The 22,039-nt window shown below is 37.5% G+C and overlaps 1 protein-coding gene across 2 annotated transcripts in view; it reads right to left on the bottom strand.

The window, feature by feature from the left end:
- tmem131 (transmembrane protein 131) overlaps positions 1-22,039 on the bottom strand; it is a 190,108-nt gene that overhangs the window by 103,089 nt on the left and 64,980 nt on the right. Inside the window, exon 4 of one of the 2 annotated variants that reach the window (XM_059963868.1) lies at positions 7,934-8,002. The exons of the other annotated variant lie outside the window; for it this stretch is intronic. Within the exon in view, the coding sequence (XP_059819851.1) occupies positions 7,934-8,002 (69 nt within the window). The remainder of the gene's footprint in view (positions 1-7,933; positions 8,003-22,039) is intronic. 2 annotated transcript variants of the gene reach the window in all.

The following is a 22,039-nucleotide window of genomic DNA, read 5'->3' as shown; positions in this document are numbered from 1 at the left end:
ACAAGGACAAAACATTTCAATATTTCCTTTATATGTATTTTAGTCCATGTTCTTTGATTGAATACATTATTAAGTGCTATACTAACAATTTAAGGCTCTAAATATCACTATTAAGCTGTTAAGGTCAAAGCATAAAATTGTAGCTCTTGAGTTTACTCGAGACTTTTGGAAACATGACTACATTATAGGAACTAGAAGAGAATTTGTAAAATTAGATTTATTTCTGCTTTCTCAATCTTTAAAACATTTAAGAGGAAATTTGTGGTTATCCCAGCACTTTTCAAAAGCAGAACTAATACTCTTTTTTTTAAATTGTGTACTTCTACAAAGAAACTTTACTGTAAAAATTTGGTAATAATTGCAACTTAATATCAGTAGTAAATTTCTTTGGTATGAAGATAATTATTAGTAAATTATTTTGCAGAAATAAAATGCACCCAATTGATGATTATTAGTGTTAACAAATACAGAATTTTGATAATACTGGTTCAACTCTACAAGGGAAATAAAATTAACAACTTCTCTTACTGATTTCCCATCCAGTCATCTGAAAGCATTGGTGAGTCACCTTTTTGAATAACTACATGGAGAACATGCCACCAGCTGTGATTAGGTACAGAGCTCCAGGCTTTGATTCAAGACAAAAGGAATGGTGATACACATTCACAGTGATGAGAGAGCTTTGGAACAGTGATTCCAAAACAAGCCCAACTGAGCATTAGCAAGTGAGTAAAAATTCTAGTAAGTAATATATATGTACCAGATACAAAATCTATCATTTTGAGGTAAGTGCTATTCAGCTATCAGATAACCAGGTTGGATTTGTCTTAATATTCACAAACAAGGCATCTGTGGACGATTTTTCCTTTTGTCAGTATTGTTCTAGTTGTAGAGGGACAGCTTGGCCAGAGGAGTAACACACACAAGATGCTGCAGGAACTCAGCAGGTCAGGTAGAATTTATGGCAAGAAATAAGGAGTTAAAGCTTTGCACTGAGACACTTCATTAGGACCTCCATTATTTGTATGCGTGTTGCTCTGGGTTTCCGGCATCTGAAAAATCTCATGTTTATGATTGACTAGGAGTTGCTTTGTCTGGAACATGTCCTCAGCACTACAGAAGCAACATTTTTACTGTGCTCATTTTTCACAGGGCACTCAATGAAGTTCCATATGAAAATCAATTTACAAGCCGAGAGTGCAAGATCAGTGGTGACATATTGACATGGGTTTGGTGGGGGGAGGTCACCACCAAACAAATAAGCAATAATAAATGGATTTTCAAGATTAGTAATTAATAACTAGTGGGTTGTGACAGGGGATCAAAGCTAGGGCTTCAACCAACTGTAATCTACTCTAATAACTTGGCTGAATGGATCAAGAGTACAGTTGTCAAATTTGGTTTAGATACAAAGATCCAGCAAATTGTGACAAGGACACAATCTGCCACCTACTTGTAATTTGTTTACTGGCTAATAAACATGTTAAAATGATTGCAAAGAAGCTGGCAGATGGCACATTACAGAAAATTCAACTGGAAGGATATGTGTACATTGCAGACAGGGACAAGGTTCACTAGGTTTATGCCTGCAATGAAGGGGTTCAAAAGTGAAGCATGAGGGCAAATTTAATGAGTCTAAATTCTGAAAGGGGACTGACAGTTGGGTTTTGAGAAGCTGTCTCTCCTCATTGGATTATTTGGAATGAGGTAACACAGCTTCAAAATACCAAGTTGCCCATTTCAGATCGAGCAAGAAGAACATCTTCTTTCAGAGAATCACAGATCTTTGAAGTTCCTGATGCCATGGAGCAGGAGTCACTGAATATACTTAGGATGAAAAGAAGACTGACATTTAATCTGCAAAGGAGTCAAGGGATATGGTGAGAAATAAGAAAGAGGTGCTAAGGCCAAGACTGGATAAACCATGGGTTTATTCAATGGTAGAGCAGACTAGTAATACCTTTATTTTTTTAAAAAACACACAATTTGATGGGCCTGGGACAGTAAGTTATTTGACAAACCACTGATCATACAAGAACAGTTCTGCTGCTGCCGCTGACAATCTACTGGCCTCAATGTATGGTTTTGAATTGTTAGATTTGTACTGAAACTGTCCTTACTGTGAGAACTTGACTTAGTAGCAAAAATAAAATGGCATATGTGAGCACTGTGGCTAACACTTCTTCCAACACCGTCAACGTAGATGAATCTGCAACAAGTAGATTGAAAGTACGGTCAGTCACAGAATTACCCCCATCATCCAATGCTCCAGAAAATTCCTTCACAACCTTTGTTGATTCTCTACCTGCCACAGCCACAGAATGAGTTATGCCCTTCTAAAGAGTCAAAAAGTAACACCAGACTACATTCTGCAATACTGCTGCTATCAACACTTTTCCAAATGGTCAACATGAAAGTGTATTTATTGTTCAGGAGAGGGAGAACAGTCAGTACTGATCTCGTGTGAAATTTCATAGTCAGACTGAATGCTGAAGAATCCCAGGAGCTCCCACTTCTGACTGAACAGCATGCTGGTGCCCTTTATGCTGGGTGTCTCTTGTCATTGGAACAAGATGTACCCAGAAATAACTGGAAATGCATGGAACAGTGAGTAAAAGGAACAATTCTGAGACTTTGACCCAGTTGTTGTTTCCCTGGTCACTGAGATAGCTATTCTAATGTAGTCAAGATTCAAGAACATTATCAAAGGATGTATAAATTGTACAACCTTGAGATTTGCTTGCTCACAGGTAGTAACAAAGCAAGAAACTTCAAAGAACCCAACTTAAAGAAAGAAATAAAAAGAAATTGAAGACTCGCACAATGCGCAAGAGAAAGAAAAAGTACAAGCCACCCAAACAATCGAAGCAAACAGTGTTCCAAACCAAAAATGAGTCCTCAGATCTGAACCCTTGAGCTGCCTGTAGTAGGCCCAAAGACTTGCTTATAAGTTCATCATATTAGCGGGCACAGAGCACAGCAGCCGGGCCAGACTTCATAGCCTCAGTGACCATCACAGAGAATGAGCGAAATCAGCTCACGTCTCAACCAACACCATCTTCAGTCTGGGCCAACATTTAAACTGACCCAATGACAGAACAACAAAAGGCTCTGTGCCCTGGATAGAGGGGTGAACATTGTGGAGACCAAGCGAAATCAGCTCTCGCCTCCAATCTGGACTGGCATTTAAATGTCTAAACAGCACATCATACCTTACATTAGGACCCAGGCACCATTGCTATGAAAGACCCCAGGCCTACACCACACTGCCAGGCAACTTGGTCTAAGCTTAGATTTCGTTGCCTAGCTCAAAACTGCTCTCAAGCTCTTTAAATCAACTCTGCGCCCAGAACAATGCAACCTCACACCCCAGCCAGTTGTATGAGCATTGAAATTGAATCTCCTTACAACACCCAGAGTGACTCAACCTTGCTCCCAGGTCAGCTATACTGGCATCAGGACTCCATCTGCATCCATTCATCCCCCAAACTTGCCTTGCCATTGCTCATCTCTTCATTGTCTGCAGTGATAATTTAAAACAATTTACCTCAGAAAAGGTATTTTTAATGACATGTTTAGTCAGATTTCTTAGCTTTTTGACTATCAGGAAGCTGTCACACACACATTCGGTAGCGTCATCTTAACCGCAAGCATTCATTTTAAAAAACACTTAAGAGGTCTCTTTTATTACAGGTTTCTTTTATCCAGCTATAAGACTGTCGGTGTTTCAACCAATGATAAACCAAGGTCATTCCAAAAGCTTCAGCAACTAGTACTGAAGACTTAAATAAAATTAGTCATACTTGCATGTTATTAAAATATTCAAAATTTTGATACTTTTGTACAAAAATGTTCCATTTATCTCAGAAGAGGTGGAATTAAGCCTGTCAACTGTTAAGTTGCGAACAGCTATTTTAGTAAAAGAATAAAACATAGCGAGATGCTAATTGATGCAGGATGTTATATTCCAGGTGCATCATGTATAACCAGAAATAAGCAAACTTAAGGGCTTATTTATACAGTTGCTGAGACCATGAACTCAGCGTTTGTTCTCAAACCATACCAACAAATTGACAGTTTACTAGCTCTGACTATAGCTCAAGTATATTCAGCCCACATATTTTCAGCAGCTCTTCACTCCAGTCACTGGAGCATGTAAAAGCTTCATCCGAGGCTTAAAGTGAACAGTGCTTCTAGTAGAGTTTAAACCATAACACCAACAAATTCCCCAGCAATGTATTTGTTTTCCCAAATGTTGTTTCATTATTTCTGGCAAAAAAAAGCAGGAAACAAAAACCAGATGAACATAAATCCAATTATATCGACTTACTGGAAGAATCGGTGCCGCTGTTCAAATCATATCTGGATTATAAAATGTAACGGCCAATATTAAAAAAGTATCTTTTGCTCAGTTTATTTTGTGTTCCACATGTTTCTTCAGTATCAAATATAAATTACTTCTGAAACCAAGAAAACAGTTTCTAGAACGTGCTAATCTAAACTGTATTAACTCTAATGGACAATGTGTAAGAAAGAGTTAAAACAAAAACAAAATCATAATGTTAAACTTGCTGCATCTCTCTTTGACATTATCTGAACTCAAGAGTAATGCATGGGAAATGGAAATACAATGTTCACTCTGTTTGAATCGAATGCAAAGGCTTCTTAGTATCTACAGATAATCATATTTTCAGTGAACTAGAATGTTATCATATACAGAGATTAAGCTGGAACACCACACTGCAAACTAAACTGCACTTTTGCGTGAAAAGCAGGCAGAGAAGATGACAGATCTTGCTGTATGCACGAATTACATTTGATTGAAATACATGGTAGACTACATCTCAGAATTTAAAAATTAAATTTCTCACATCAAAAGCACTAGATTGCTAACTTAACACCGAGTTATATTTATAATGTACCTTTTATAACCTCCACTGGTCTCAAAGTACATCCATGTTAAAATATGGTTAATTGGTTCAACTCAGTAGAGTAATTCTAGGCAGAGTAGATTGTATGGTCAGCACAACATTGTGGACCAAAGGACCTGTAATGTGCTGTAGATTTCTATGTTTATCTCTTAAAAGAAGAAAAACTAATCAAGAAAATAGCCAGGATTGCCTTTGCTTATTTGGCTATTAAACTATGCCACTTAATCAGGGCAGGAGACTATTACCAAACAGTTTCTAACTAGCAACAGATGCACACAATTGTATGGATGTTAGGCATTGCTTCCAGCAAACTGTTATTAAATATCTTCAGTTGTGTGTGCTTGTGATTTAAAAGGCAGTGATCTTTAGCACTGTAGTTGGTAAGAAATAAGCAGCGAAGACAATTCAGACTGTTTTGCTCACTGATTTCACTACTTCAACAAGTTAGGAATTACAAAGAATTTGAAGGTATAGACAATCTTGAATGTTACAATGAAAATGAAGATCTGGAGGATATAACTGTTGGTAGCATTGTATGAAGGCAGACCATTATCTATACTAGGTGTTTGTGCTGATTTTGTTCAAGTTACAGTCAATGAAAAGATTATACCAATGTACACTGGATGAATTCTTCAACTGGTAATTATTAGCAACTAGTAAAATTTTATAGTATTATAATAGAATTGATAGTGTTTTAATTTGTTCTGTATTTCATTTAAATACATACTTAGTTTGTCTTTTATACTTCTTAAAAACCTATTTCCATGAAAATTCAGCTATTTGGGGCAGGTGTTTAATTGGCCAAAATGTACTGGCCCCAATGTGCCTCAATCCAAATTCACTGTACTTCAGCTGCACAATGCTGTAATGGGGAAGTGAAGTAACAACTCTACAAATAATAATTTTTTTAAAAATCATCCAGGAAGCGAAAAGCATCATGCTTCTAAAATGTATATTCTTTTATTAGATACTGTGCATAAACTGGTTATTGCATTTTCTGCAACAGAAAAACAATTTTATCATGTACATGGTTCCAATGTGTTCCATGGTTATTGAAGACTCCATACAAATACTGGTCCTTGTGTTCATTTATGTGGAAGGCAGCTCCTTTGACAATGTCAGCAGTCCCTCAGTGGTTCACACTGCAATTTACATGCTTGAAGTAGGCTAAAACATTTAAACAATGTACAATTGAGCTCTGACAACGACTGCAAATGCATACATCTGATGAAACATTATCTACATTTCAGTATCTACATTTGCAGCTTATTATTATTGCAACTCAATATTTTACAGATTGAAAATTGTTATAAGTGGCAGGTTTCGACTCGAAACATCATCTCTGATACAGCTCTGGCTAGGACATAACAGCTTTGTTGCAAACAGTTTTTGCCTTATTAATTGCTATATTGAATAGCTTCAGTATTCGTGAATTTATCAAAAAAATATGCAAGAAGCTAGTCAAGTGTACATTTTCCCCACATTAGTGTAACTTTGTGTAATTAAAGGTATGTAACCCCCTGGGTCGCCTCAGGCTGGCTCAGCTCGTTTCGTCTAGGGGGAGCAGCCTTCGGCCCCGCCAAACTGGCTAATCAGCTGGTGTGGATGCTGTGTGATGTCCCCACCTCGCCCAAAAACAGACAGTACACCATATGCGATTAAATGAGTACAATTTATAAAGGTTACTATAACTAAGTGATTAATAATGATACAGTATATATGAAGAGAAAATTAAAAAGGCGCCAAACTTATCAAAGTCCAAACCACTTTGTGCACAGCCGTTGGAGCTCAATTACTGAAGTCTTCTGGCCACCATTCGATCCCCTCCGAACTCCTCGACTCGCAGCTCAGGACCCTCCGAACTCCTCAACTCTCCAAACAGCTCAGGACCCTCCGAGTGGTCAACCAAGCACATCTAGCTTCATCCCCCCCCTCAGAGAATCTCCCGGCCTTGGACCCCCCTTTGGGGTCCGATCCTTGCCCAGCTTAGAGCATTGCGTCCTCTCTCTCGACCCCCTCGCGCCAATCTGCCCAAAAGCCCGTCAACAAAAGCTTACAGACTCAGAAGAAAGAACATTAATCCCCATTTGGTTTACAAAGGAATACCATTCTCGTTATCAGTAAATTAGCATTCCTGCTAGTTAACAAAAAGAAACCCTTTCCCAACAGTAACAAAGAAAAAAGAAGAAACCCCCTTTACAGGTGTTATAGCCGAGGGGTGGTAACGGCAACAAGCTCCATCTACCTACTAAATGCTCCCAATGGCATGTGCCTCAATAGCCTCTGACAACTAAGTCCAGCTCCTGGCCTTCATGTGAGCTTAGCTAGTAAGCCCAGCGGAATCTGTTCTACTGACAGTAGAAGGGGCAATGGAGGGTTACTGGCACCTTAAAACCAGTCGTTTCACACAGCTATACCCACTCATGGGGAAGGCTTCAGGAGTAAACTCCAAGGGAAAACTCCAGAGCTGGAGTCCCTAAGGCAGTTCTACATTGAGTTCAATGTTGACTGGCAACTCCTGCAACGCTGCTGGTGCCAAACTGTATCAATCTCTACTGTTCTTTTGGATTCATTAGATGCGCGGAGAGGGGGAGCCTACTACATGGGCAACAGATTGGTCTCCATATCGTACTACTCAGGCTTGTGTATCTAGACAACTAGGACACAATATTCATGGTTTACCCTGACTGACAGAGGCCTCAGTAGCAGTGCAATTTAAGTCACTTACAATCAATAACTTTCATGCTGCATGGCTGTTAATAACACTCGGGTTTCAAGCAACCAGTATCCTTGACGTGCTGTAGTTTTGAATAGAACCACAGAACAGCTCAGAACTCACAACAAACTATTGTACTGTTCAAATGCCCTCAAATAAACAAATCTGTGCTGGATCTTACTTTCAAAAGGAAATATCAGTTAACTTTACTAACCAACCAGGTTTATGACACCTGCTTGATCTTAAAAATAAAATGGTGAATAATACAAAAAAAAGGTCAACTTACTGCTCGTGGAAATCCAACATTGGTGGTTCAAACCGGATAGGTCTGCAATTACGTCGATGAATGGAGGAACTGCAAAAGAGACAAAGCTTCTGTAGTAGCAACAACATGGTAACATACATGTCTGCACTTCTCAAAATACTGTATGCATTTCCTATCCTTAGCTTTTATCTCCTGATATAAATAGCACCCAGGTTACACATCAGTCAATTTTTCAGTTTTGAAGAACATGTTCAACTGGTTTGGCAAATCCTGTGACTTTGACTTCAGCACATTTCTTCCTCATCTTTGCCAAACAAAAAAAGATACCAATGAACCCTCCTCTTCTCAGTGATGATATAACCAAAATTAAAACTCCCAGCTCCAGGGACCCAAGTTCAATTATAATCTTGAACGCTGCTTGAGGGGAGTTTGCACATCCTTCTGATGACAGGATAGGCTTTCTGACTGGCTGCTTAAGTTTGTTTCCACATAAAGAAGTTATACTGGTAGATTATAATCACAGAAGGTTCTGTAGATGCTGGAAATTCAGAGCAATTATCAAATGCTGGACTAATTCAGCAGGTCAGACAGACAGCAGCTATGGAATTGAGTAAAGAGTCGATGTTTTGGCCAAGACCACTGGGACTTGAAAGGAGGGGGAGAGAAGCCAGAATAAGACGAGGGAAGAAGATGTAGACTCCATTTCCATATAAAGTACATATTGTTCCATGAACTTAGACCATTTCTCATTGCTTGACAGGAGCTTTGCAGAATTGTAATATCTTTCCCAACTTCTGAAAGAACCTGGGATCAAAAACATCAGAATCTAACAAATGGTGTAGTTGGCAGGATTATAATGTTAGGATTTGGAATAATCGAAGCCAAAGTAGGAATTTTCGGCGCCTATACAAAAGGACTAAGAAATTCCTCTGCTGTCTGAGAGAAACACAAGTTCTGCCTTCAATATCAAATGGAAATTAAGATTAAGGCAGCTGTTCTGCTATTTAAAAAGAAAAATACCTGAAAATATTGATTGAAATCTATTAAGTTATAACCTAATCAGTTATAATCCATTTTGGTTGCATGGTGATCTTTATTGGTACCCAGTAAAAATATCGGTTGTATAATCTATTTAGTTGTTATATACTCAATTTATTTGGTTACAATCTATAATACTTTGAGATCGCGATCAGTGCAGCAAAAATACATAAGAATTAAGATTGAATCAAAATAATGATCAAAGTTCTGAAACTGACGAAGCACTCTTACCAAAATGACACACTTAAGTTTGATCAAATTACTGAGAAAATCCAGATGAAATATACGAATGTTAAGTTTATTAAGAATAAGGGGGCATGTATTAAGATCCAGAAATGACTGCTACTGATTTAGAGGTAAGACCGTGTGGTTGCTTTAATTGAATGTGCGAATAACTGAATGAGTTAACAGGGTGAATAAAGTCTTATACTAATCAAAAGAAATGTGAAACTTATGATAAACTATAAAAAAAAGCATGACTGAGACAGTAAGATGTCTCAAGACCAAATCCTTGCATTAACTGAATAAGCAAAAGAACAACGCAGTAACTCAATTGAAGTGTATGTGCAGAGCTCAAAAGCAAAAACAAAATGGAAAACCGCAAACATGACTTCAAGTGAGTAGTCCTGCCAGTGACTCTCCTGCCAGTGCTTGCCCTGGGAAACACACACTTCTGAAGTGCCACCCAAGGAATTGTAGCCCAGATCAAACAGTCCTCAAAAGCACCAGAGAATTACAACCTACGTTGGACAGTTCCCTGAGACAGCGACACCATCCGAACGCTGAAGAATTACAGGATGGAGGTGACATAGACTCTATAGCAGCCCCCAAGGACTCAAGTAGAACAGCAGTAATGGAACAATAAGATTGACAGCAATGTCACTCACATGTTGCTCCAATAAAGACCATGGGAACAAAGGCACACAAGATTGAAGATGAAACCGAATTGACAAGCTAGTGGCAGATCCATCAACTATTTTCAATGCCCTGGAGTGGTTTCCAATTATTGTTATGTCTAATGGATTGTGGTCCGTACTACTGGTGCCTGAATGTCAACTGTGGTTGGCTTTTACATCTGATGGTCAGCAACACCAGTGGATGAGGCAACCACAAGAACTTAACAACAGTCCCATTATACCGCATGGCTGTGAGACAACACCTGATAGGCCTACCAGCAACATCATACAATGTGGACGATGCCCTCCAAGCTGCAGACCAGCATGAACATGATGTTCTTTATTTGCTTATTTATTCTCCAAAAGCCACAAAGCAACCCTAGCCAAGGCACAAGTGTAACATGAGGAAGTAATTTACTTGGACAGAAAATTTCCCAAGGTAAATGGGAAATTACTGCAGATTATGCAAAAGCCATTAAGTCAGCAAAGCTTTTGACAATAGTTCAGCAACTCCAGTCATTTCTGGGTTTGTGCAACTGCAACACAGTATGGGTCAATGCATTTGCTGAAATTGCTCAACCACTCAACAATCTGCTGAGTGAGTGCTCAGATGACTCTGTGACTCTTAAACGAAGAACAACTGAAAGTGTTTCAAACTTTAAAAGGTGGACTGCATTTGCATTAAGAGTCCCTGATACAGGTAAACCATTTATCTGGTATGTTAACGAGAAACACATAATAACAGTCAAGAATATGGAGACCAACAGTGTCCTGTTGGTCGTTACTCTACCAACATTCTGATTCTGTACACTGATGTACGTTGATGCTCCTCAATGATTGAGAGGGGAATTCGAATGGCTGTTTCTGTAACTGAGATGCATAAGGAAGCATGCCATCTGGTACCTCTGTGCAACAGACAGAACTGAAAGCTTGGATTGAAGCCTACAAATTGGCAGAAGATCAGCTAAAGTCTACACAGACTCTCAATACGGTTTTGGAGTTCTTCATGAGTTTGGAAACTTATGGAAACAAAGAGGATTTCTTATGGCTGTAGAAAACTCAATCAAAAATGGCCAACCTAGCACAAGATCTTATGGATATCATACAACTGCCATCAAAAGTTGTATTAAAATGTAAGAGTCACTCCAAAATGACTACAATGAAAAGCCATGAAAATGCATTTATAGATGAAATTGCAAAAAAGGCAGCATGGGAAGGAGTAAAAATAGTAACAAGAACATATACAGTGAACACTGGTCTACACTGGAATTACGGAAACAAAGTTGAATTCTGCAAATACACTAGGACACATTGGAGTGTAAAAGTTGATTGACAGATGCTCCCAGTGGTGGTATAATCCAAAGTTCCGGGGACAAATTCAACAAATATTTGAAAGGTGCATGACATGCCAGAAAAAGAAACCTGAAGCAGCAGAAAAGCTATCACAATTAAGTGTTCCTGCCCCACCTGGTCCATTTTTACACTTAGTGTACTATGGTCCTTTACCGAATTGTCAAGAATATTCAGACACAAAATGCGTGGAAGCTTTTCCAGCAATGAAAGCCACAGCCACACACAGCAAAAACTCAAATCAAGGATTATATTCCATCCACTCTTATCAAAGAACACATTTCACTGGGAGTGCTTGTCAGGAATTATGTCGGCTGATAAACATTAAATAGTCTTTTCGTTGCCCACATCACTCAGAGTCATCAGGACAAGTCAAATGAATGAATGGAACCATCAAACAACAATTGTCCAAGTATCAAGGTGGCGTATAATGGTCTACAGCTCATCCTATAGTCCTATGTAGCATCAGAGCAACTTCAAACAAGAACACTAAACTAAGTCCATTCGAGGTGGTAACCTGCCAGGAGCTCTCAATTTCAGAGAGGCTGATATACACATTACGGCAGACAGCTTAGTCAACTATTGTGTGAAATTAACTCGAGCTGTCTAGTCTGTTTCTCAACAGACTTCTGGTGCTTGGAGTGAACCAACAGGAGGAGGACAGCAACTCCTGGTGAATAGGTCCTGATTATGAAACCACATTAGGGTTCCATTAGGAGCTGGATGGATGTCCTCATAAAATGCTGTTAATTAAAAATATGATGGTTAAATTAAATGGATACATGCCAACCGCTGCAAGTGAGCTAATGTGGTACCCAACGAGGTCAACAAGCACTGTGATTAATGTGCTAGCAACCTCTTGGCCATAGTACCTGCATGGCTGGGCTACAGTAAACAAATCACTAACCAGCTAGAAGACTTCAAGCAAGTTGACAACTACCAGACATCAAGTTTATTCAAATATTATTTGTTGTTACATTTTTGCCAATTTTCCCTACTCACATTGTGCCAGTTGAAAAGACTCATCATGTATACTCGCCAGCATCACATGAATTTGCTGATGCTATTAGTAACTCTAGCAGTTGGGTATGTCAATATGTACAGCACACTTCAAAATATTCACCAACGCTAAGCATTCCTGTACAATCAGAACAACATGTGCCCTCTATTAAACATTCCAGCAATAGCAATGTTGACATTATGCCTATGATTCATTATTCTCAGGGGAGATAAATGGACACTAATCATGCTACCCTTTACATAACATCTTAAAATGGATATTTGATGTAAATATGAGCAGTATTATTTAGGGAATATCATATCTGACCTTCTTCATGTCTCATCCTGGGATATATCCACACCTAATAGTCATGACAAAGCTATTAAATCTTTTCATGTGTTCATCATAAAAGCTACCTTTTGCTTGAGCTCAGTAGGTACTATTCCAGTAGGAATAGCTCATGCAATTACACTCTACGTTGTCCTAAATGGGGTAAGAATGCCAACATTTCAGAAAAATATTACAATTCCTGTCAAGTAGTAAGAAATGGTCTAAATTCATGGAACAATATGTACTTTGTGTGGAAGTGGAGTCTATATCTCTTCCACGTAACTGACTAGGATCTTGTTATTTGGGGAATGTTTTTCCTGGGCCATGAGACATAAACACACTTTACCTTTACCTCCCGAATCTGACATTTCAGAAGGAGATCATTTTATGGTGTTGCAAGGAGTACTGAAGCCTTCGGAAAAGTAACAACAGAAATGGTTGCCATGCACAAGATGGTTCTACAAAATTATATGGCATTAGATCTTCTCCTTGCATTTGGGGAAGGGAGCAGGAGAGAGGGGAAATTATGTGCAGTTGTATGCAAGGAGTGTTGTACTTACATACCTGCTGAGTCTGAAGACAACTATTTTTGGCTTATCATTCATAAAGCAGCTAAAATACATCAATCTGATGGATGTGATTTCTTTGACTGGATTCATTCAAGTCTTAGAAGCTGGGGTTACTCAATATTATCAGTCATGTTATTCATACTAACATGTCTTACCATAATTTACATTATTTTACTTGTTTAAAGGTGACGATTAAAAGAATTGTTTAAACTCACATAGGTATACCTACTAATCTGCCAAACCATGACATAATCTTATGAATACAGGTAGTCCCCGAGTTACGAACGTCCGACTTACAGACAACTCGTACTTACGAACCGAGGAAGGAGAACACCGTCCATCATTTTAAGTCAGATTGCGATGCCGTCCGTCATTTTAAGTCATTGCCATTGACACTGTGTTGAGTGTTTAACTTTGTATTTGGCTTAAATTTTTCTTAGTAAGATTCACCCTGACCCCGCCCCCCATTCTGGTTGGCCGGTGGCACTGTGAGATCAGCGGCGGGTGGAAAACGGAGGTTTCCAATTTCGATCTAGTGACAGACTGCTCCCGTGCCGAGTTGATGTCAATCCAGTGACTCCCATACCATCCGTGCTGGGTTGATGTGGAGCTCACAACTCAACCTCGTAAAAAAAAAACCACTGCCACCGCCAGTTTAAATTCCCATGCAGAATACTGTGGAGGATCAAATACCCAAACCCAACACAGCCCCCTCTTGTCCCATTTAGCCTGTCTCAGTGTGAAGTTTAGGACCCGGGGAATTCAGTGCGGTGGTCCTTAGGACCCAGCGGACCTTAGGAGATGGCACAGGTCGGGACCTGCAATCCGCAGTGTTTCTGTTCCATTGACGGGAAGTGATCGCGATTGAAAATAAAGTGGCGATAATAAAGCGTTTGGAAAGAGGTGAAACACCATCGGTCATTGGAAAAGCGTTAGGCTACAGTCGGTCAACAATGGGAACATTTTTAAAGGATAATGGATAAAGTGAGAATAATGGAACATGTGAAAGGCCCTGCCCCGATGAAAGCTACAATTATTACTAAGCAACACAGTGGTTTAATTATTGGAATACATACGTTTCTTGTGTTCTATATGCATAGAAAGGTAAAATATATACTATATACTAAGACAAACATTTGACTAACTGACACTAAATAATACCGGATGTACTTTCCGACTACGTACAAATCTGACTTAAAGCCAGACTCAGGAATGGAACTCGTACGTAAGCCGGGGATTGCCTGTATTTTGAAGAACATGCATACCTTTTGATGGTTCATAACTTTAGCCTTTTTTATTATTTTATGCTTAACATAGATAACCTATTACCAGGAAACCTTGGGGTAAGGATGAAGACGAAATGTTTAAGCAGAATGCGAAATGGAACTTCTTCACTCAATGGGTGGTGAGTGCGCAATGAGCTGCCAGTGGATATGGGTTCGATTACAACATTGAAGAGAAATTTAGACAGGTTCTCAGATGGGAGGATTAGAGGGGTATGGTACAGGTGAAGGTTGATGGGACTAGGTCGGTGCATAGTTTGGCACAGATTAGATGGATGGAGGGCCTGTTTCTGTACTGTAGTGTTTGATGACTCTATACCTTGGTCAGTTTTACAGGCAAGGATGAGAGTACAGAGCAGTGAATTTACAATAAGAGCTTTTTCGGAGCGCAAATACATATCAACCAGAGTGTGGTGATGGCTGAGCAGCCACTGCATGGAAGGACAGTTTTGAATGTTCATAGGGGATAGAACCAATCCAAACCGAAAGCAGTACCAGTATGTCTAAGTGACAGACACATACTTAGAACAATTGAGGCAGGCAGAAGAGGTACTGTATCATGTTAGGAAAGTGGAAGTATAGTACTATCATGGCATATCTGTGCCTTTGTTAAGTTTATCTTGGGATTGACAATGATCTATTTCAACATCCATTAAGAAGCAGGATAAAGTTCATGGTTTGTTACAAAAATTCATGACTGCAATGATGACAATGGCTTTGATAATCCAGATAAAAGTTCTACTCATTAATGGACGAGATTGATCATTTATAAACTAAAGACAGGATCAAGGGAAGTAATGATGAAAGAGAGCTGGGAGCATTAAAGTTACCTGTAGAAACTGGGATTTTTCAGATGTTGCCAAATGCAGGACACGGAATAAAAGGGGCTGAAGAATTATTCCTTGGAGGGGTAATAGCCAAGAGTGCAGAAGCATCAGAAGGGTTACAGTATCTTGACAGAATGGTCCAGCAGTTCATTCTTTGTTAAATATGAATATCAGCTCCTTAGCTTCCTCCAAAAAAAGTGTAATTTTAGGCTATGAATGGTTATGACCAGAATGTACATATTCAAAATTCTTGAATTTCAAGGCTGAAGTAAATATGTGGACATAAGTATATAACAGTTTAAAAAGAGAATAACAGTTAACATAAAGTAAATCGAGTGCCAGAGATTGAAATTCAATGTCAACAGTTTGAGGAAATCAGGTCAATGCAGCAGGAGGTAGGCTTGTAAATAACTTCTAGCCAAATATGAGAAAAGAAAACTACAGAAAATGTTATTTTAGGTTTTGGGAAGATCATGATGTCAAAAGGACAAAATCTGAACAAGCTAAAATTGATTAATATAATTTATACTTCATCACCCATAATTCCAGAATGTGTTATTTCATTAGATGCTGAAAAAGCTTTTGATAGAGTTGAATGGACATACTTATTTAACGCTTTGAGATATTTTAATTTTAGTCCTAATTTTATATCATGGATCAAACTAATATATTATAAACCTGTTGCTTCTGCTCTTACAAATAATTACAGATCCTCTTTTTTTCAATTATCTCGTGGTATGAGACAAGGTTGTCCCTTAAGTCCTTTATTATTTAATATCGCATTAGAACCTTTAGCCATTGCTATTCGTGAATCTCCTAATATTTTTGGTATTACCCATAATGAGAAGTTATACAAGTTATCACTTTATGCTGATGACTTGTTGTTATATATTTCTGATCCTGACAGGTCTATTCCCGCTATTTTATCCTTGTTGGCTCAATTTGGTAGTTTTTCTGGTTATAAACTAAACTTGGATAAGAGTGATTTATTCCCTTTAAACGCGCAAAATTTATTGAATGATAGGATACCATTTAAAGTTGTTACTGATAACTTTATCTATTTAGGTATAAAAATTACCAAGAAATATAAAGATTTATTTAGACTGAATTTTTTACCTATGCTCCATCAAATTCAACAACTTACTACAAGATGGTCTCCCTTATCCTTATCATTAGTTGGTCGGATTAATGCTATTAAAATGATGATTTTACCGAAATTTTTATATTTATTTCAAGCTTTACCAATTTTTATTCCTAAATCTTTTTTTGATAATATTGATTCAAAAATTTCCTCATTTGTGTGGCAAAATAAAAACCCCAGATTAAGTAAAAGGCAATTACAAAAATCTAAAAAAGATGGTGGTTTAGCTTTACCTAACTTTAGATTTTACTATTGGGCGAATAATATCCGTAACCTAATATATTGGAAATTAGATTTGGATTCACCATTGTGCCCACAGTGGGTAAATTTAGAATGCAATGAGGTACAGGGATATTCTCTATTCTCCGTTCTTGGTTCTTCTCTTCCTACTGATTTAGTTAAATTCAATAAACAGATATCTAATCCTGTTGTCAAACATACATTATGAATTTGGTTTCAATTTCGTAAGTTTTTTACTCTGAAAAACTTTGTTCTTGATAGCCCTATCTTACTTAATTTTTTTTTCAAACCTTCTTTGACAGATCAAGCTTTTAGCATATGGAAAAGGAAAGGTATAAAATGTTTTCGTGATCTTTTTTTTGAAGGTAGCTTGATGTCTTTCGACCAACTTTCCAACAAATTTAAGTTACCTAAATCTAATTTTTTTTAGATATTTACAAATCAGAAATTTTCTACATCAAGTTTTACCATCTTTCCCCAATTCAACTTCAATGGATTTCTCAGATTTGATTTTTACCTTAAATCCTTGTCAGAAGGGATTAGTGGCTTTTATTTATAATACGATTATGAAGATACAACCAGAAATAACAGGTAGAATTAAACAAGAATGGGAAAAAGAACTTCAATATAATATATCAACAGAAAAATGGGAAAAAAATTTACAAATGGTTAATTCTTCTTCTATATGTGCTAAACATGCTTTAATACAATTTAAAATTGTACATAGAGCTCATATGTCTAAAGATAAGCTTGCTCGATTCTATTCTCATATTAACCCTCAATGTGACAGATGTCATTCAGAAGTGGCCTCATTGACCCATATGTTTTGGTCATGTCCCACCTTACATAACTATTGGAAGGACATATTTGCTACCATTTTCTCAATTTGGAATATCGATTTACAACCTCATTTTATTACTGCAATTTTTGGTATACCAAATGAGGATGGTAATCAGTTTTCCCCTTCAATTAGACGAATGATTGCTTTTGTAACATTAATTGCCAGAAGGTCTATATTACAAAATTGGAAAGAAGTAAATCCTCCTACCACGTTTCAGTGATTCTCTCAAACTATTTCTTATTTGAGCTTTGAAAAAATTAGAAGCACTATTTTTGACTCATCAATTAAATTTGAAGAAACTTCGGGACCATTCATTCGACATTTTCATATGAATTAATTTGACCTCTTCCAGACCTTCTCTCTGCTTATTCTTGTTCTGGTATGGAGTTCCGGAGTTTTTGACACTATCATATACATATAAACTGTTATTATTGCCCATGTTAGTTTAGTTTAGTGTTTTTTTTTCTATATATTTTTTCTTGTATTTTTATTTTTTTTTCTTCTTTTGATGATTATTTTTATTTTTTTCATATATAATTATTATAGACTTGATTATTATACTTTTTTTGTTGTTGATATTTAATAGGATATTGTTATCTTATTATTAATGTAATCTCAAGTCTATTGCACTTATAACCTATTCACCTATGACCTATTCACTTATAACCTATGTTATGTTTTCTTTATATATGAAATTCAATAAAAAGATTGAAAAAAAAGAAAATCTGAACGAGCTGCTTGAGCTTCAGCTGCAGTTACTGTAGTAACGATGAAGATGATCATGGGTTTTAAGACTATGCACTCCAATTAAAAAATGCATAAAGATTAATTTGCTTGCAGCAGTTCCTGTCTCTTGAGATTTAGCTGTAATTTCAACACTTTTCTCTTTACTCATTTCAAATTTCCATCAATTCAAAATGCAGCGGGCAACAATTCGATGGCTTAAAAAACGGAACTATTTTCAATACACACACACAACACATTAAAACTTTCACCACTTCCCAAAAAGGACATCTGTAACTAGTGTCAAAACTGTAAATTACAAACATAAATAACTTAACACTTGCAGTTAATTAAAAAGCAACTTTCTTTAGTTTCCATTTATCTATGTGCATAAAACAGGTGCTCTGCAGGAACCTTGTTAGCATGGTCATTGCAAACTAGTATCAAAAAGTATTTTCAAACCTAAGAATATCTTTAGCACAACCTCAGATACATTTGGGGAAAGAATTCAAACTATGTCAATGCACCTACTATTCTCCACCTTAAAATATAAATCTATTTATTTAAAATACAAGTATTGTGCTCATTTTACAGAAGCAAAGAAAATTTGTAACTGAATATGTGCAGTAAAATTGAAATAAAATTCAAACACCAGAACACCAAGTATAGCATAGTTCATCCAATGAACTTTGTTTAGTGATCAGGTTAATGATGATCACCAATTTTCTTTACACAATTAATTCAAATAGTGCCGAGAAACATTTCAAATACAACATCCCATTTGACAGTTTTAAATTAAACTATATTCCTACAAATTTATCTCAGTAACACGAGTGAATCTGCAGATGCTGGAAATAAATAAAAACACAAAATGCTGGCAGAACTCAGCAGGCCAGCACTTTGTGTTTTTATCTCAGTAACAGCTGGGATTATCAACAAAATCCTGTCTGACAATTCCTCTCAATGAAACTATGCTTTAAAATTACCAGCATTGCCCTAATTGCAACCTTAAAGATGACATTTTATGAATCTTGTCAGCTGACCTGCACATAATTCGCAACTATTTTAAAAATACCACTTTGATCATCAAAACAGAAATTACAGAATGTAACAGGTCACACTCAGCCCCTCAGATTGATTCTCAATTTATTGAAAGATATTTATCACTACCATCCGTATCTAATCAAGCCAAGTTTATTGACATTTAACTATATACACGCATACTCATCAAATGAGACATTTTCCTGAACCAGGGTGTAAATCACTGTAGCATACATAACACAACAACTTACGAAAGCAAGGACGAAATCTACAGATGGATTACACATAAATAAACAGACTAAGGGTATACATTAAATATTATAAGGGACAGAACAGATTAACCAGTGGCACTGTGAATATGATGCAGCAGGGAGTTAAAAAGCTTAATGGTCTGAAGGAAGAAACTATTTCCCATCCTGATCTTGTTTTCATGCATTAGGGGCGGCTGCCCCTAATGCAAATGATATTAATAAATGCAGGAAAACAAGCAAAAATCGCCTGTCTGTGCTTACAAGAGCGCGCCAACACGTGAACAGATCTAGTGCAACCAAAACAATGCACAGCAGATTGGTACAGTGGCCCAGGAAATTTGAAATTACAGTTGCGCGGAAAATTTGCAATCAGTGCCAGATTATCGAAGAAACCAGATTACAGGTAGTCAGATTAGTGAAGGTCGACCTGTATTTCAATTATTGAGTTAAAGTTATACATCCAGATCAGGAAGCCACAATCCAAACTGAGACTTTTCTGGATGAATCTAAGGAATGGAAACTCAAACAAAATAAAAATCAAACCCCAGACTGCACACTTGGACCACATGCAAATTGCCAGGCAACAACAATTAAACACATGGAGGACTGTGGGAGACAAGAGTCTAAATTTTTCTGCAATTTCCCAGCATAACAGCAGTTTTCAGGATCATCCCCAAACAAGGACATCCAGACCAGCTGGACCAGCTTGGTGTGGCATGAGAAACAGGTGGTGGTGGCTGGGCAGCTATCGTGACAGAAAGTATCACCCAGTACACTGGATTCAATGTTATCTGAATAATTCAAAACTGCAAATAATGCTGTTACGGGAAAACTTCCCATAAGGAACCAAGTCAAGTAATTTTAAGAATTTTGCAGCAAAAAGTGAAAGTGGATTAGACAATAGTCTGCAGATTAAAGTGTTTTTTTAAACAATCCCCAGTCCAGTATTTCAAATGACTAATCAACCTACAAATATTTTGTATGAGGTTATCGTGGTCACACCATGATTCACCGTGATAAATTGCAAACAAAGGCCAGTCTGTATGATTGTTGCTTCAGCAATAATTTAATCTTCTATGATTAATACAGCAGCTTATTTAAGCCAAGGTAACAGCTATTCTTTAACTAATCAGAAATTGTCTTTAATTTTTCACAATATTTTTCAAGAAAGATTTGTTTGCTGTATTACATCATGGTCTGCCTTAAGTAATTATCTGTTTTTAAAATCGAATTCTTTTAATGTGACAACACCTTGTACGAATCTAACATCCTTTAAAGCAGCGATCCCCAACCACCGGGCTGTGGACCCGCAGTTGGGGACCACTGCTTTAAAGTGTGCCATGGCACTCTGAAGGAACAATACAATGTTATATGAAGTTAGTGAATAAAACATCAGGACAAATGATCAAGTGCTTTTCTAGAGCGATTTTAAAGAAAGATTACACCAGATTGGAATTTTAAAGCTAAGAGTTCTGGTGACAATCACACTCATGATTAGTTAATATTAATAGCTGACTTCAGACCACACCAATGCTTGCTGACATATTTCTGTACAGACTTCCTTTATTTTCCCCCTTCCTTCTGCCATGGCTTCTCTCTCCAAACCTGCCTAATAGATTCGCAAATCCCCTCAATCCTCAGCCCTTTTCAAAGCATACAAAGATTCCAGCTTTGGCAAACTGAGATATTAACTTTAAATACATGCACTTCCATAGTTTATAAATTCCAGCTTGTGGCCAGAGTTGTAAGATGATGTTTACATCACTGTATTTGCCACAATATGGGAGAGAAAATTGACTTGGATAGGGCATAGGAAGCAATTAAATTAGTAACAACGAAAGCCAGAAAGGAATAATTAATGGACATGAATGCCAATTAAAGTAAAGAAATATATTATAATTGATTTGTGCCCAGGTTGGTATTAAAAGAGCACTGTGGTTACTCTGTGCTACTTTCACAAACAGCAGAAGACAGCATGAACCACAAATACAAATTACAATTAACACAACAGCAATTGTTTGACTAAGTTGTTAAGGGATAGAGCACTACACAAGCAACAGGGGAGTGCTGCTAAAGAATGAATACTGTGGGAGGGGAAGAAGACAGTGCACCATAGGAGGTCAAGAGAACCTGGAATGACTAATGAAGAACAATGTGTACAGGAGTATGTGCTTTATTGATTTCCTTTAGGAGACTATCCAGCAAGAGCTTAACAAAGAAGTCTCCATAAGGCATGTGTTGTATCTAACTGACAAATGCTGGAAGCCTGCATGTCTACACTGACAGTTCCTACGGGCTCAAGTCTCCTGTTCTCGAGTGCACAGTCTGGTGAACTCTTTACTAAAGTGGTGTTGGAGATCAGAAGTAGCCTGGAATGATCTAGAGGCTCAAAAGCCAAGAGGCTCCAGTTCTAGTCTCACCCAACTCAGTGGAAAAAGTCTGCTTGCATTTACCTGATCTACATCACTCAATTTTGTAGACCTCCATCAAATCTCCCCTCATTATTCCCCAGAATGTAGAAGGAAGTCCTAAACTATTCAACCTTTCCCTACAACTCAGGTCCTCAAGGCCTGGCAACATTCTTGTAAATTTTCTCT

This window comes from Hypanus sabinus, chromosome 3, assembly GCF_030144855.1.
Source record: "Hypanus sabinus isolate sHypSab1 chromosome 3, sHypSab1.hap1, whole genome shotgun sequence".
NCBI lineage: Eukaryota > Metazoa > Chordata > Chondrichthyes > Myliobatiformes > Dasyatidae > Hypanus > Hypanus sabinus.
Note: the sequence above shows the minus strand (reverse complement) of the source record. Positions and strands in the feature narration are given on the sequence as shown.